Genomic DNA, 16,621 nt, shown 5'->3' on the forward strand with positions numbered 1-16,621 from the left:
GATGTCGCAAATCGAAACCGTCAAGACCGGGCCATACCGCAGACTGGTTGGGATTAGGATGCGAAGCGATCGCTGACTGCGGTTGTTCAGAGCCAAATGAGAATCGCGAGCGAGGCCGAATGGGCTTCTATTACTTAAGCGAAATGTATGCAATCTAGAAGTTCACTGCTCACGCGCCCGGCTGGCTGGAAATCAAAATCCAAGGTGATATCATTCCCAAGCTGCTGGGTCCGCTCTTTACTTTAGGTACCGTTCGTAGTTGATCAACTGTTGGATGTCGCTGCACTTTGTGGCTACAAACAACCTTGGAAGGCTGGTACCAACTGAAGTGACCACCAAGCGTCTGAGTAATAGCAGTAACAAATGAGCCGAGAAACAAAAGTTGCCTGCACACTTTCTTACACATGCCGACCAGCACTATTCAATACAGGTACCTGACTCATCTCGGCTGTTTTGACAATACCTAACTTTTAGGTAGCTCCCTTTGCTAGTGGAAGGCCCCGCAGAATTGACTCCTCGCTTCCCGCACCTTTACCCGGTCCGGCATGACAACTTTATTAGTCCGTTGCTATCGTCTTCAGCAAGAGTTCTGCTCCTGCATTTCGAAACACCCATCTGCCGGATATGCAGTACGACTGCGACCACCAACTGCATGTTGGACACCACGATCCCCATTACCCGCTGCTGGCCCAGGCTCGACAATGTTGTTATAATTTCCATACGTTTTACCCCTTCTTGAGAGGCCGACGGCCGTTCCGACAAAGGGTTTGAGCGCGGGGCAGCTGGCAGCTATGATGCCAACGTTGAGTTGGAGGCTGTGTGTGCCAGCCGATGAGTAAGTATTACAGTGTTGGGAGTGGGGATGACCAGGAGACATACAAGCCCCAGAATTGGATGGACTGGTTAAAGGTCTTGTCCTTGTCGGCGCCGAAACCGATCTGATAGTATGCTTTGACAACGCCCAGGGCCACAGCACTATCAAGAGGTACCCGTTAGCACGCTCAAATGGGGAAATTTCGATTCAATCAACATACAAATACCCGAGACTGAGGATCAAGATGAGATAGATACGTGTTCTGAGCCTGAGCTGAAGCTTTACGATGATAGGTATAGGCAAGCTCGCAAAACAGATATCGGTAAAGATGTTAAACCCTGGCGGTCGTTGTCAGTCTACCCAGCACAGGTGCCTTGGCTCATTGACGTACCTGCGTTCGCCATCCCGAACTTGATGAACATGAGCATGCCATAGCACTTGGGCTTGGGAACCATCATCTTGTTCCAGAAACCGTCGACCGGTTGACATTGCAGCAAGATGGTCAACCAGGCAACACAGTGTAAAACGCCACGAAGCCTATCAGCCCCCACAACGACCGCGAATACCATTTGCTGGTACTCAGTCGAAGAAGGGAGAAGGCGATGGAGATCTTGAGCAGCCCAAGGACAGTCATAGCCGAGAACAGTGACTGGAAGAAATTAAGCTCGTTGAAGATCTGGGTGTCCTCTGCGCTCATGGTTTGATAATGTCGACCAAGTCCGTGGTATCCTTGGAGGATAAAGCACAGCAGTCCTACGAATGCACACGTCTTCGAATGGTCAGCCTGGTTGCCCCTGAAATAACAAATGATCATCAGCATACAATGCATGCAGCCATGGTGTAGTCGTCCTTCCCAGCTGCCTTGAGTATACCGATCCTGGCGTAAATCCGCATAACCACCACCGCGAAAGCGATAGCATGGACTGCGCCTGTCACGGAGAGAATAGGACCTAAGTTACTCTCTGCAGGGTACTCCGGGTCGTACTTTCCCGTGGTAGTTGAGGTTTTAGTAGACGACATCTCGGTGTGCTATGGACAGCAGTGTAGCTAGGTAAACAGTAACGAAGAGACTCGACCGAACTTGAATATGGTTTCCTGATGCCAGAGGATGGCAGTACAGCACTTCATAAGTAAGAGAGCCAGGTCTCTTGCCAACATCCGTCTTATTCTGAACCATCTGAAGGTGCCATATGTACTTATGTCACAATATTATGCCTAAGCGTAATTGCTGCTCATCATGCCCAGTGCCTGTTAATACACCTGGACATTCATCGCTCATCGAATCGGCACTTTTTGCCCCTGCTTGTTTGCATGTTTGCTTGAAATATGCAATCAAGACACTAGAGCCAGCCAACAGGTCAAAGTGTAGTTCTTGTTGGCTAGTCCAATTCACTCCCTTGCTTTAGCTCCTGCCATTCCCGAAGCACACAGCATTGGCCTCGATTTATTCCAAGGTATTCCTAGGCATCGGTTGGCGGATCTCAGAGCATTATCACGGTAGGGAACATCTCGAACGTGGTGTATAGAATGTTCTTTTTTAAGAGCCCTTGTATAAAGGGACTATGCCAAGGAGAAGACTGTATAGAAGCTACATGGATCTCAAATGGCACCAATCAAAAGGAACTGCGGTCAACTTTCGGTCTCAGATCTCGGTTGGGTCCGGAATGCTACTCCGGATCTCAACCCTAGCCCATGTCCATTGGTGCGGATCCGGGATTGGGTGCTAGAACAGAGAACCTACTTACCTACCTAACCTAGGATCTTGCTGACTTGCTTACACGAACTAATTTATATCATGCATACTGCCCCCTCATTATACTTGTTGTTGTCTATTTAAACTGGATTCGCGACCTAGATTCATTCCTCCGGCGTCCGCAAATGGTCTCGCTGCCCACTTCATGATCCTGTCATGCAACTCAAGATGTACATTCGGACTGCATTCATATTGGCCTCGAGCGCCTTGCGAGCCGTTTCGGCGTCCCCTGTCTACCAACAAGACGTCTTGAAGGACCTACAGGATCAAGCCACTGCAACATTGAGTAAGGCAGCTACCACCGAAGGGGGACCTTCAGCATGCAACGTCTTCAGCGCGCATGTCCGTAAGGACTGGTCAGTTTGCGCCCCCACAATCTCCCCATATGCTCGTTAACTGCGGACTGACGTTCATACCCAGGGATACCATGGCAGCAGTGGAGAGAATATCGTATACCAAGGCCGTGAATTGCCTCATGAGCAAGCCCTCCAAGTTAGATCCAACCGTGGTGCCTGGTGCCAAGAGCCGATACGACGACTTTGTTGCTCAACACATCAACCAGACCTTGTCGATTCACGGCACCGGCAACTTCTTGAGTTGGCATCGGTACTTCCTCTGGTCGTATGAGACGGCGCTGAGAGAAGAGTGCCAGTACCAAGGCTACCAGCCAGTAAGTCGCAACTCCCAACTGCTTTCAAGCGGGTATGCTCTGACACGGTATCCGTCCGCTTGTAGTACTGGAACTGGTTTTCTTACCAGAGTAACCCCACCGAGTCGCCTGTATTCGATGGCAGTGATACCAGCATGAGCGGCGACGGCGCTTTCGTGGCACACAACGGCAGTGTAGGCGGTGCCGGAGCTATCTCTCTACCTTCGGGTAATGGAGGCGGGTGCATCACCAGCGGGCCGTTCAAGGACATGAAAGTCAACCTCGGGCCTGTTTCTCCCACCATGGCCGGCGAAACCAAGGTGCCTGACAGGTTTGCATGGAACCCGAGGTGTCTGAAGCGAGACTTGAGCGCCTATACCGCGGAGAAGTGGCTCATACCTACTAACCTGCTGAACCTTACCACTGGACCCGCCGCTAGCAGTATCGAGACATTTCAGAACGAGTTGCAGGGACGTTTCCCACAGGGGTTTCTGGGTTTGCATGCGGGCGGCCACTTCATGATCGGTGGCGATGCAGGCGACCTCTACTCGTCACCAGTCGAACCGGCTTTTTTTTTTACATCACGCCATGCTCGACCGTGTCTGGTGGATGTGGCAGGCCTTGCATTTGCCACAGGCTTTCACCGTAGCTGGGACCATCACCCTCTTCAACAACCCGCCTAGCCGGAACACGACACTGGAAGATCCCATCTATATGGGCCAGTCAAACGCCCCTGAACGACCTATCTCTCAGCTGCTCAACACCCTTGGAGGGGAGCCTCTTTGCTATACATATCTCTAAAGGATATTGTGCGAATCATGCCTTTACTAACCTATATTCTCCTGGCCGCAACAAGGTTTCCGATGTGAATTCGGTTAAATGCTCCAAGAAAAGAATTTAATGATGGAACCCTGACCGAGACCAACCCCCTTAAATTCGAACATCCTTCCTACGCTTCCCTCTAGAGGCGCATTCCGCTCAAGGTACCTATCTGTTAATGCAGTCGGATAGTGACTACAACACAAGAATGAATACAACATAATATTGAATACAGCAATGGCCTGAATGATCCACATCCTTTGCTGGAAGCCTATAAATACGACGCCGAGTCTCAGACCTCTTTAACCAACTCTCACACCCATTCCCATCCTCGACATTCAGGCACACCTCATCAATCACAGCATTTTCTCCTTGCTCCTCGGTGTCTACTTCCTGGCTCATTCCACCAACACAAAGATTCTGTCTTAAGTATCCTGCTACACGTTCGTGACACATCCACCATGCAGATCGCTTTCCATCTAGCTGCCGTCCTCTTCGGCTTCTGCATCGCAGTCACTTCTTCGATGCCCGTCGCTAATGATGTCCTCCCCTCGAGTGCTCAAGTCACCCCGGACATTCACGTTATATCCAACGGCACCGAAGACGGCGGTATTGTGGACGGCATGTGGGATTGCTATGGAGTAAATCTTTTTCCCTGCCACGCGTTTCTCTCCCAACAACCTGGGGCCACGAAAACAAATGTATACAGGCTGACTGGCGTGACTGCCTGCAGACGCTGGAGGCAAACTCTTCCGATTGCTCGACGCTGGCCACCCAAGTCTTCCTGAACACCGCCGAGGTCCACGCCAAGAACAACAGCTGCGTCGGCTTCACCAACGGTACTTGCATTGCCCAGTTGTGTTCCAACTCGTACACTGATCAGATATTTGATGCGGAATCGTTCGCCTTGCAGATATCCGTTCTGAGCAGCTGCACCAACGGGGGTCAAAATGGCGTCATGGCCTCTTACAGCGAAGACTCGTTTGCGGGGAACTGCGCTTGGTGGCAGATCTGGCTGCAGTCGAGCTCCAACACGACCGCAGGTGGATGCGAGGGTTCCGACTAGGAGTGTGCAAATGACACAAGGGGGCTATGGGAGACTCATAGGAACTATGATCAGTTTTGATTGGTACCTGTGTCTCTGCGAACGAGGAGGCAGTGGTCCTGGGCTCCTCCACGTCTTGGTCTCCAGGACACAAGCTGCCTTCTCGCCATCAGTAATGGGACAAACGACTACTCAGAAGTGGAATATCAATTGAATGGTCGTCCATGCAGTCTTTTCGATGACACCTTCTTGAAGTGAAACGACAGATATAGTAGCTTGGATCCTTTGACGGCCAGACCAGCCGGTCTGCTATAGGAGTATATGATTCATAGTGGCAGACCCTTGTTCTGGACCGCTCTATCGTGTAGTGTATTTGCCATATAAGTTATCTTAACTGTTGATTTATGAAGTCTGGTGTCTACGATTATTGCATCAGTTCCACACATACACTCACTTGGTCGAAACAAAGAGGCCTTTGATGACAGTGGCAACGCATGCAGTCGGAACATCACAAAAACAAAGAGATCCTCTAAAACCCAACTCTTGCACGGGAAGCTAAAGTTTCTAATACTATGACCTAACCAGTAAATGACCTGTCAGTCTCGTGTTGCAACTATCAGAATCGTTCCTGCAGCCCGTGGCTCCAGGGTTCGAACGGTCGTCGTTACTCCAAAGCTTGACGCCTGACACTGCCTATAACTTCACTATGGCGACAGAAATGACCCCCAACGATGGCCTGATACGGAGGGTCCAAGAGCATTCCGCCATGGCCGCCCGAAACCATCTCCGTTCTACCTCATCCTCTTCACACACCGGCTCCGGGGCCTTGATAGCTACGATATGCGTTCTCGTCCGCGTCTTACTTGGTGCAGCGATAGGATACCTGCTCCTGAGGCGTTTCTTCCAAAATAAGAGAGAGAAGAATACGCCACCGCGAACATTCGTTGGGGATCAGTCGGGGGCTTGAGGGAGGATCGGGTACCAGCATGGAACATAAACCTGCCAAGCGCCTACCTATTAGAATCACAACTAGTCAAAGAAAGGAAGTGAGAGATGGCGGCAGCTAAGACATTAGGGGGCACATTTTAATGGAAATTTCATATCATGGCCTAACCACATCTCGAGTTATACTGGTTGGACATATTTCATTCCACCTTTGATGGATTGGCACTGTTGGGATTTGAGAGCGCCAATGAGATGCTATCTGCATCTGCCCGCATGTCGTTCCCCGCAAACTTGCATAGCAAGAGTGAGTGACCAGGAAGGAAGCAATGTAGAAGCGCCTGCACTTTGCCCTGTTTACCTTCATTGTTCACCTGTGTTGACAAGCAAGATACAACAACACCGTCTATGTGTACTCGGGAAAAGGTTCAACTGCGAGCTTTTTAACGTTAGACGTGACATCTTTGGAGCACATAGCACACACTAGTAGGTTGATCTCTATACGCGTAGGCAGCAGCAACTTGCATTGCTTGTTGTTATACGCGCTTCAGCTAACAATAACCAATACAGTCTTCTGATAGCAAACAAGGGACAATAATCGGCGGGGTCACATCGGTGGGAGAAACACATAAAGGCACCTTTACAGTGACTGCTCTCCAAGCTGTATGCTTTTATTTGCACAGCGGGCAGCAGCCAACCATTTGCATAAAAGCTGTCGAAGAAGGAGAATAATACTACAGTGAGTTGCATCTAGCATCAATTTCTGACTCCTACATGTACCAACTCATATTAACCTAGGATTTGCTGCCTGGTGCAATAACCTACTGCTTGGCCCAACAACGTAGAAGTTAATGTACAGCACAGTATTGGCTTCGTTGCCGAGCTGAACTGGATCGAGAGACCTGGAGTCTTTTTGCATTTGCCGTACATTGCCTGGCTTTGCAGTAAGTTCTTCGACCTCCTCGTTCTTTCACGACTCGGAAGCCCCTAGGAGTATGCTCCCTTTCTAACACATTAGTAGAGACGTTGCTGTCAGGGCTTTGTAATCTTTGGCTGTCAACCATGGCTCACCCCTTCAGAGGGTCTCCCATGCCTGAATGTACCTCAGAAGGCATGGAGACAACATCAGAACTCGCTACGGACAGCGTTGAGAGTCGCTCAGCGGCTATTGTATCGGCAATCAACCACCTGGCTCAGCATACTATCAGTGCCAGCCACGAACTAAGTCAGCATTCTGCTAGCTTATCTGATGCTGTCTCTGTTGTTGTCCAGCGGGATGCCGTTACAAAAAGCTTCGAGCATGCCATCCAGGCCATTCGAGCAGAAACCTATAGGGCTTACAGTCAGGTCGAGGAGGCGTTGCGCGTATCTCATGGCTTACATAACATGGGCGCCGCCGATGGTCCCATCAGCTTACCCGGCATCGACCCTGGCCACGAAATCCACAACCTTCTGAGCCTGGTTGGAATCGAGGGCAAGAATTTCTATCAACTCGCCGAGACCAACCTGAACATGCCTCGGATCATCGTAGGCCAGACGGACGGCGGTACGGCTACCTCAATAACCTCACCAACTTCCCTTCTTCTGCCGACCACGAAAAATGCCAAGATCCTGCAACACGCATATGGCAGAGCGCTTCGGCACAAAGTCGACCTGATCAAGAGCTATATCACGGTTATGGGTATCGACAATGCTACGTCGGCCCCGAAGCGCAATAAGCCCGCCCACGAACATGATACATTGATGACCCTGCCGCAGAAGCATCGACTTGGTACCTTTCTGGATATGAACATGGTCCAGCCTGACGGCATCAGCCAGGCGAAAGTGGATGATAGTGAGCTCGTATTGGCGTTCCTACTCCCCTCTGGCGGCTACCAGTATGTCGAAGTTATATCCGGCAACACCAAGGATGAGGCGGGCATCGGAGAGACGGATCTGGTGGTACCTGTGTCGGAAGATGCTATCAAGTTGCTGTACGAGCTATACTGTGGGCTGAAGGATTTCATTGCTCAGCGGAAGGCTACGGCTAGTGCTCAGGGGCTCGCACAAGCGCAACCCCCTCATGACCCGACAGATGTGGCACTGTTTCGCCGGATGCGGCACTCTGGTCTCGACGACGAAGATAAAGATGACTCTGGCTCGAAGAGGATGAGGACTTCTGACTAGACCGATCACAGATCCTTGTCTAGAATCGCTTAAGCTGCGCTGATCTCTCGCTTAGGCGGCCTGTATCAGATATACGAGCAAGCACATGCACTAGGGGTTCTTCCTCACACCGGCTGCGAATGATACTGCAAGCTATGGATACTGCAAGCAATGATAGGGCGATATAGGTCTTGCCCAGATTGATGTTACATCAAGTCTGCAGAATCGTGTAGAACTTAAAGAAATGATCTGATTCTCAAGCAAACAATTATGCACCACTGATATTGGCCCTGCACTCTGATGTCACGTACGTCCATTGTTTTCAGATATCACACAGCACTATTGGATTGAATGCCATTTTGATTTGGAGATGAGATTAGCGGATGGTTGCTCGTAGACCTAATGGATTATTCCACGGTCGTTCGTTACAGTCGTTAGATCGTTACACCATCTATGATGTGGCAGAAAATATCTTCCCTTTCAAGTAGAAGGGGAATGAGCCGGTCCCGGGTTGTAGCTGCTCGTATTGTCCAACCCCATAATAGGGGTACACCGGAGCATGGCACTTCCCAGACGAATCTATAGGAGTTTAAGTCTGATAAAAATTTGGGGTTACAATCTATCAGTGGGGGTCTTCCCGAAGACATATTCTTCAGGTAGTCCCTCACACTTTTTCGTACGCGAATAAAGCCTTAAAATATCCAATACGACTCGGCGTATCAGAATCTCGATCGCTAGAGTCGTTGGAATCCGGGCTGTGAGACTGCACGATGTCATCGTCCAGTACGGCATTCTCCCGTTCCTCCTTGCTCAAGTGGGCTTTGCGCAGTTCTTGCACCTTCCACCCCCGCAAGAGCCAGGAGAACATGCAGGCGCCCATGAACATGACGCCGATGAAAACCTGAACATCGACATAGCCTCGTGGCCCTGGTTTCCTCAACCCGAGCGCAATCACCTCGGCGAAGGTGGAGGGGAGCACGAGGACGAGCCAGGATATCGACAGTGCTAGCAACTGTCAGTTTAGTGCTCGCTTGCAGGGAATTGTCCAGTGGGAATATGTCTGCCTTACCGGAGGGAATCAACTGCAAGCCTACGACCTCAGCACAGACCGGCGCAACTACCGCCCACAAGGTTCCTGCAACAGTACCCGAGAGCAGGGCGAAGACGATGCAAGCGACAAGCGATTTAGCAGCGAAGATCCATACGAACAGGCAATAGAGCCCACTAAGGCCCGTAGCAAATGTGCAAGCATTAATGCGGCCAAAAATATCACTTGACAGACCGACGAGAGGTCTTCCAATGCCCTGGGCCACTTTGATATCGTTAGCTCACGACCAGGTCAAGGGAGAGAATGAATCTCGGCCCAACTCACAGTTAAACATAGCTCCTACAAGGGACGCTTGTGAAGCAGTCAACCCCATGCGACGGGAATAGTCCACTATGCTGAAGACCAAGGCAATGTACGGGATGATGGAGAAGACCAACCAGCCCTGAAACAAGAGAAACGACGGCCTCTTGAGGAGTTTGAAATTCAGGACGACGTGGACAGAGCCAACGGCCTTGTTGCGGTCGCGGATCACGAGGGCGCCGAGACTGTTGACGACGAAGCAGACAATAGCCAGAACCCTGAAAGTCCAGGGCAGGCCGATTTTGGCGATCATAGCATTAGCCGCCAAATAATACGTCAACCCACCAAAGCCCGACCCGGAGGCCGCGAGTGCATTTGCCAACGAGCGCCGCTCCGTGAACCACTGAGCGGTTACGGGTATGGCCGTGGTGAAAATTAATCCCATGCTGTGCGTGTCGTTAGACATGTGTACACTCCTCGTAAACGACACAGGGGACCATATCACTCACCCTGCCCCGAACGCAACACCTTGGCTCAAGACTAAATGCCATATTTTGGTAGTGAATGATGCACCAATGTAACTGGCACTGGTAATCTCGTTAGCCATAGACAACAGAGAAATGCCTTGAGCTGCCTTACGTTTCGAGAATGGCACCGACGAAGATGGTCTTGTTGGTTCCCATAGGCTTCCAACCCACGAGGGCGGTTGCAAGAGGCGATAACAGCAGCGCTATAAGAACGGTCAGACGTGACCCTTCCCTTAATTTTCGCACGTCGGCACGTCATGGATGGCCACTTACCAATCGAAATGGAAAGGCCTCCGATGAATGCATAGACAATTGGGCTTGCAGTGCTAAAGTTGGGGTCTTTAGAGTTGAGGTAGTAAGCGAGGAATACGCTATATGTCTAAGTACATGTAAGTAAGTGGTTATACTGTCAGAACGTATAGGCTAATGCCCATGAGCTTCGCCAATCAGAGGCAACTTACAGAATTCAAGCCCCAAGTATGCATATTTAGTATCCCTACGGTCAGAACTATAACCCTGTAAATGCCGGGAACAGTATACAATCAGCTACAGGCCGTCTCAAGCCAACTAAGTACATTACATCGTCGGTGGTATGGATACACCTGGAAGATGCTGTCGATGACTTACCAGCCGTAACCACCTCTTTGAACTCTCCAATATCAGCCGCTGGCGGGGTCGCGGATATCTGATTGGCGAGCGCAGCACCATCCGAACCAATGGCTGGTTTCTCTCGCTGGATTGTCTCCTTCATTTCGGTTGGTGGTATGGACGCCATTTCACCTAAGTTCCTGCTACACTCCTCCAGCGGCAAGGATATCAAAAAGAACAAGAACACCTGGAGATGTCTGGAACCACATCTCGTCCGTGAAAATTTGTGTGCCGGAGTTCACGACTACATATTAGAACGTATCAATCAGTGACAAATCGTTGGGATTTGCACGCCGCTGCTTGAGTGGATTGGAAACACAACCCGGCAAAATGTGAGGCGTGCCCCCCCCCTTCCGTGGGGACTCGAAGTGACGGAAGAGGGCCGACGGAATCAAATCTCTATCTTCCTGCCAGGGCTCCTGGAACGCCTAGCCGCGATATGTGGAACTTTCTGTAGCTGTTGAGACTCCGCAAGCCGGCCCTGTTTCCTCTTCGGCACGCAATCGGAGAAGGATCACATCCCGTGGCGATGCTGAAGATGAGATCGTCATGCTGTGCATAATCAGAGATGTGAAGGGGGAGATAAGCAGAGCACAAGGAAGGGCTATGATTGCCTCTTCTAGCAAGCAATCATGAACATCTGCCAAGGGCAGGCCTGGAGGCCGGTCTTGGAAGCATGATAGCGGCCGAGATTGTGGATTTTGCTCCTGCAAGGCTGCAGCTGGAACGGTCAAAATAACCTACTACGGACGTAGTGACATGGGTAGACGGTCGAGGCCTCCATGTTAGCTTCGGGTCTTAAAGACACTATACGATTAGCGGTAACCCAGCTGCGTCGAGCTCCTTGTGAAGTGTGAACCTTAGGAACAGCTTACGCCTCCGTACTTTGTATATAAAGGCAGCCCAACCGCCGATATATCTGGAACTCCACCGGACAGCACCACATGAGACTGGATGGAAGAAGGTGCAGTCTCGTTCTCTGGCTAATCCTTGGGTCGATCGTGAGTAATTGATTAGCAAGTCTGGTTCAGGTGGCTGGTAGCGCTGTTTGACCGCTCTGTGAATTTCAAGGTGGAGTCCGTGAATCAATACACCCTCAGACGGGAGACAGAACGGGAGACAGACACCGCCGTGGAGGATGCTGGCTGACGGGAGGTATGAAGGTAGAGGAGCAAGTATGGTATTATTCTGTACAATCTCTCGTCAATTCGCAGATATTTGCATGTAGACGGACAGAACGAAGCATGGAAGTAAGAAGCCGGTAGAATTGACTTTGGATGGCGCGTCGTCCGCTGGGCTGCGCCTTCGGCCCAACGCATTTTTAAAAAAAACTCTGTGGCCTACTACATGATGCATTTCACCAATAACTTAAAGCAAATAACCTAGCTGCTGTGGAATAGAATAGAATGGCAACCTGACACTTTTGAGAGGAGGTGCGAGCGAACAATTCGGTGGTACAGTGAAACGTCGTTTGATGCAAGGTGAAGTCAGAAAAAAGCCCCAGTTGTCAGGGCGATGATGTGGTGTAATCGCATTGGCGACACAATACGGAGTCTTGAATGCCCATTTGACTGGGCAAAGCGTGCATGTCAGCTCCAGCTGTCCAGAGCGCGGGTTCCTGAGGTTAACCAACCCCCAGCCGCCGCCAAGAAAAGGAACAGCACATTGGTCGCCCTAGGCAACGTTCGCCATCTTTTTTTTTGGAGAAGGGGGAAAATAACATGGGGAGGAGAGGCAGGAGGATGAGGGACCCTGGCTAGCCTCTTTGCTTCTGCTTGCAACTATTGGGCGTTATGATGGATTCATTCGGTTATTGGCATGGATGCATGACTGTTTCTACTCTCTCTCCTTCGTTCATGTACCATTTGCACGCCCGTTAACCGTTACCTAAACCCATTCCCCCTCCCTATTGTGACGGATACCTGGTTCATAATAATAAGTAGCATAACTCACATACTCATACTCGACATCCTCGACCCTACAACAGCAACACTAACAATATCATCATCACCGTTTATGCATTGCTACTGGACCCTGGTTGACTGACCCCTTTGACTCACATCACGCCCTCTTGCTCCCTGGCAACCACTTCGGGTGGTCTGCCAGTAAACACTTCTTGCATCTCCCGTTGCAAACACGTTAAAGTTAGAATGCATGCTTAGGCGCCAGTCCGTCGACCTGTCTGATCATCAGTCACCTCATCTTACTTGTGTTCAGAACTCTCTTGACTTCCTCCATCACACGTGTTTACCATATTGATTTTCTCCCCTACTACTGGTTAACGGTCAACATAAGATTCAGCCAGCATGCTGCTCCGAGGCAAGTCTAAGGAGGGCTCCGGCTCGGGCAAGGTATCGCCACCCAACCCGTCTCCCGCCTATATGGACAGCAAGCAATTTGGTACGTGCTTGCTTCTTCGCAACAGCCTCCACTGGCTGCGCGGTTCCTGAAGCATTGCTAACATGATCCCTCACTCTCTACCAACAGCGGCATACCTTGCGAGTCTGCGAGAGAACCGCGTCAACCGCCCCGGGACAGCCTCATCACAGCCAACGGCCCCAGCCACCAGCTCTCGCCGAAATTCGGACCGTACCGCTGCAGGTCGCCCTGCCTCATCGGTCTACTCAGAAGCATCAGCCGCCGTTCCCTCAAGCAGCACCATCAATTGCTGGCAAGGCCCGAAGCACTCGTCCCAGTATTGCTCCGAGCGTCAGTTCCCGATACTCAACTGTTACTGGCGGCCGCGACTACTATCCGGAAAAGCCCACAGCAGCCACACCATTGAAGCCCAACGAGGTGGTGCCCAGCGCAACCTATATCGAGCGAGGAAGCCGCTGGATGGAGAAAGAGAAGCGTTTTCGCTGCGTACTGCTATGGAAGACATGGATCTACATGAACGAGGCCGTTCAGGAAATCCACAGCAATCAGAAGAGGGTTCTGGGAATGAGAGCTCGCCCGTTGACGAAGATGAAGCACGACTCTATAACGCCGCGCTCGATGAAGCCGCTGAGCTCGTCTGGCAGCACCAGCATGGCGTAAAGCCTCCCGAGCCCGGAACGCCATATCACTACAAGCCACACATGCGAAAGGACAGCTACGCCCATGCCCGTACCGCTAGCATCGGACGCTATGGAAGTGATATCAGGCCCACGGGGCTTGCACGGAATGGATCGCGCTCGGCCTCGGGCAGTTCGTCAGGCAGCGATGGAAGACCCTCACTGGAAAGCACTCGACCTAGTATGGAGGGTCAGCGAAGTAACTCCAGCGAATCAAACAAATCAAAGTCCTATGGCAACATAGGCGGCAAACGTACCACGTCTGGAGGCCGGCGACGCAGCAGCATGAAGCGCAACATCACCGGAGAGATTGAAAAGCCTTTCTCTGGCGATCAGATCTGGGAGGAGCCCGAGGGAGATTCGACTAAAGGGAACACGCCCAAAGCGGCACCATCCAGCACCCAGCAACCCGACAAAGCCCCAAGGGGCACCTTGCCGCTCAGACTGGCATTGCGTAACCCTCTGAACAAGGTTCATTCCGGCTCCGGGTCTACTTCTCCTGATTCTGACGCCAGGAGCTCCTCCCCCGTCAATGCATCCCCTACCAAGGCTCTCCAGAAGGTGGAAATCTACCGAAACCCGCCAACCCAAACACGCAACCCCAACTACACCGTCAACACACAGAAGCCCGCGGGCCCACGCGAGAGCGAAAAGGTGATACCCAAGAAGAATGGCGTGGAGATCCGCAGTGATGATATACGCCAGGCCACCAGCTTCAAGCTTGGAGACCGAAGCGCAAAATTGCCCACACCGTCCGCTGTCAGTGACAGGCCTGGACGCCCCATCGTAAGCTTTGATAGCAACTGGAAGGCCCCCGAGGAGGCGGCTGCTGATCACAAACCAGAGCGTAAAGAGCCCAGCCGCTTCGCCATCCGACAAGAGCCAGGCCAAGGCGAAAGCCAGAAAAACCAGCACCAGCCCGAGCCACAGAAAAGCCAGCAAAAAGCCTCCCCCTTGCCGCCCATCCCTTCTCACTCGTTTACGCCGCCTGCTGTTTCCGCGTCAACACCTTCGCCCACATCCCGACCGTCAACTTCTAGCTACCCTTCCATCCCAAGTATTTCGATAGGTGGTCCAGAGTCCAGCGCGGCACCCCCTGTCAATATGCCCATAATTGTCACTCCAGATGACAGCCCGACCTTGCCATCTATCAACATATCTACTGAGGATGACCGCACCCCCAGTGTGCCGATCATCGTAACGCCAGACGATAACAAGGCATCCGCGGGTTCCAACCCCAAACCTTCGGCGAGACCCCTGCCTACACCATCAAAGGTTCGCAATGCTGGCCGTAGTCACTGGTCACCGGCGCCTGGGTCTGTGTCGAACCGAGCAACAGCAGTTTGCCACGAATGCAGAAACCCCATTGAGGGCCGCTTCGTAGCGCTACATGGCGGAAGGGAGCGCTTCCACCCGCAATGCTTCTCGTGCTACGCCTGCGGCACCGGACTGGAAGCCCTCGAGATCTCGCCCGAGCCCGACGAGTTCCGCGCCGCCCGGCTGGATCGCATTGCGCGTCGCGCGGCCGGCGAGGTCCTGTCCGAGGAGCCTGGTCAGACCATGGCCGAAGACGGCGACTACCGTCTGCGCTTCTACTGCCACCTGGACTGGCACGAGCTGTTCGCGCCGCGCTGCCGCCACTGCAAGACGCCCATCCTGGGCGAGCACATCGTGGCCCTGGGTGCCCACTGGCACTACGGCCACTTCTTCTGCGCCGAGTGCGGCGACCCCTTCGAGCACGGCATGACCCACATCGAGAAGGACGGCTACGCCTGGTGCATCAACTGCCAGACCAAGCGCACCGAGCGCCGCGCCCCAAAGTGCAAGCGCTGCAAGGTCGCGGTCATCGGCCAGTACGTCCAGGCCCTCGGCGGCGAGTGGCACGACGAGTGCTTCCGCTGCGGCACCTGCGGCGGCGGCTTCGCCGATGGCCAGATCTTTCCCGCCGGCGATCGCATCTTGTGCAAGACTTGCCGTATGCGGGAGCTGAAGGCTTGAGGAGAAGCAGAAGTAGCACAGGACCACCGTAGTTGATTCAATTCAATACAGTGAGTTGGCCTGGGGATTGTACTAAGCCGAAATTGAGATTGTGTTGATGTCTGAGGAGAGTGAAAGGGAAAGGAGAAAATTCAAGTGAGCACCAAGAGAGAGAGAGAGCATCTCCCTTGTAGGAAAGGCAGCAAGACTTCGTTCGAACTCTGCCTACCTACAAGGAGTACGTGGAAACGAAGAAACGATAAAATCGACGAAGTCGTCATTTACTGCATTTTTGCATTTCTGCGAACGTCTGCTTTTGCCTATCAGCCTGTCTGTCTTCATCATCTACATGAGCCTGTGTCGATGTACGAACATGTGCCAGCCATATCACAGACTGATTTGCCTGTTTTTGTTTTTGAGCGGAGTTAATGTTTTGGTCGGTCGGTTGGGTTAAGGGGTGTTCCTGATTTTAGTATTGCATCGCGCGAGATTGGCATTTGCATTTTCATCACTGTTCCGGGTCCTACGAGTTGAAGATCGTTGTAGTAGTAATAATACACGCCTTGGTGGGGGATCTGGTGCTTCTGAAAGATACTAAACTTCTTCGTCTTGCCTTGCTCGTGAAGTGAAATGAGCCCCAGCCGAAACGTCCGCCATAGTTGGCCTGCCATACCAGTCCTGAGTTCAGGTTGGCGAAATGGGGCATGTTCTTGGTCTCGTCACCTAAGTCTTCACTGGGTTTTAGGCAAGGATCACGAGAGGAAGGAGCGAGATATTAATTAGGTAGTGTAAGATTCCATATCACAGAACGATCACTCACGAAGCAACAGTGTTCGCAGGTCTGAAACTGGCCCCATGCGCAGGCAAAAAGATAGACACATCCAGGGCTTCGTCAATT

At 51.9% G+C, this 16,621-nt stretch overlaps 6 protein-coding genes across 6 annotated transcripts; 4 read left to right on the forward strand and 2 right to left on the reverse strand.

The window, feature by feature from the left end:
• Positions 1 to 577: 577 nt before the first annotated feature.
• On the reverse strand, positions 578 to 1,834 carry PG994_012117 (uncharacterized protein; the record flags this gene model as incomplete). The annotated part of the gene is made up of 6 exons (XM_066863526.1): positions 578 to 815; positions 880 to 975; positions 1,035 to 1,152; positions 1,206 to 1,463; positions 1,529 to 1,583; positions 1,637 to 1,834. The coding sequence occupies 6 exons, from the start codon at positions 1,832 to 1,834 to the stop codon at positions 578 to 580; spliced, it is 963 nt and encodes a 320-aa protein (XP_066712636.1).
• Positions 1,835 to 2,735: 901 nt separating this feature from the next.
• Positions 2,736 to 4,017, forward strand: PG994_012118 (uncharacterized protein; the record flags this gene model as incomplete). The annotated part of the gene is made up of 4 exons (XM_066863527.1): positions 2,736 to 2,923; positions 2,988 to 3,237; positions 3,303 to 3,773; positions 3,853 to 4,017. 4 exons carry the CDS (start codon positions 2,736 to 2,738, stop codon positions 4,015 to 4,017), a joined length of 1,074 nt encoding a protein of 357 aa, XP_066712637.1.
• A 479-nt stretch (positions 4,018 to 4,496) lies between these two features.
• Positions 4,497 to 5,101, forward strand: PG994_012119 (uncharacterized protein; the record flags this gene model as incomplete). Its single annotated transcript, XM_066863528.1, has 2 exons — positions 4,497 to 4,676; positions 4,745 to 5,101. The coding sequence occupies 2 exons, from the start codon at positions 4,497 to 4,499 to the stop codon at positions 5,099 to 5,101; spliced, it is 537 nt and encodes a 178-aa protein (XP_066712638.1).
• A 1,983-nt stretch (positions 5,102 to 7,084) lies between these two features.
• Positions 7,085 to 8,188, forward strand: PG994_012120 (uncharacterized protein; the record flags this gene model as incomplete). Its single annotated transcript, XM_066863529.1, has 1 exon — positions 7,085 to 8,188. The coding sequence occupies one exon, from the start codon at positions 7,085 to 7,087 to the stop codon at positions 8,186 to 8,188; it is 1,104 nt and encodes a 367-aa protein (XP_066712639.1).
• Positions 8,189 to 8,831: 643 nt separating this feature from the next.
• Positions 8,832 to 10,793, reverse strand: PG994_012121 (MFS general substrate transporter; the record flags this gene model as incomplete). Its single annotated transcript, XM_066863530.1, has 8 exons — positions 8,832 to 9,172; positions 9,237 to 9,479; positions 9,540 to 9,961; positions 10,025 to 10,102; positions 10,155 to 10,245; positions 10,316 to 10,421; positions 10,504 to 10,550; positions 10,670 to 10,793. The coding sequence occupies 8 exons, from the start codon at positions 10,791 to 10,793 to the stop codon at positions 8,832 to 8,834; spliced, it is 1,452 nt and encodes a 483-aa protein (XP_066712640.1).
• Positions 10,794 to 12,996: 2,203 nt separating this feature from the next.
• Positions 12,997 to 15,744, forward strand: PG994_012122 (uncharacterized protein; the record flags this gene model as incomplete). The annotated part of the gene is made up of 2 exons (XM_066863531.1): positions 12,997 to 13,090; positions 13,178 to 15,744. The coding sequence occupies 2 exons, from the start codon at positions 12,997 to 12,999 to the stop codon at positions 15,742 to 15,744; spliced, it is 2,661 nt and encodes an 886-aa protein (XP_066712641.1).
• Positions 15,745 to 16,621: the final 877 nt, after the last annotated feature.

Source organism: Apiospora phragmitis (genome assembly GCF_038363925.1).
Source record: "Apiospora phragmitis strain CBS 135458 chromosome Unknown utg000010l:1.0-9815664.0:1.0-9183399.0, whole genome shotgun sequence".
NCBI classification, from domain to species: Eukaryota; Fungi; Ascomycota; class Sordariomycetes; order Amphisphaeriales; family Apiosporaceae; genus Apiospora; species Apiospora phragmitis.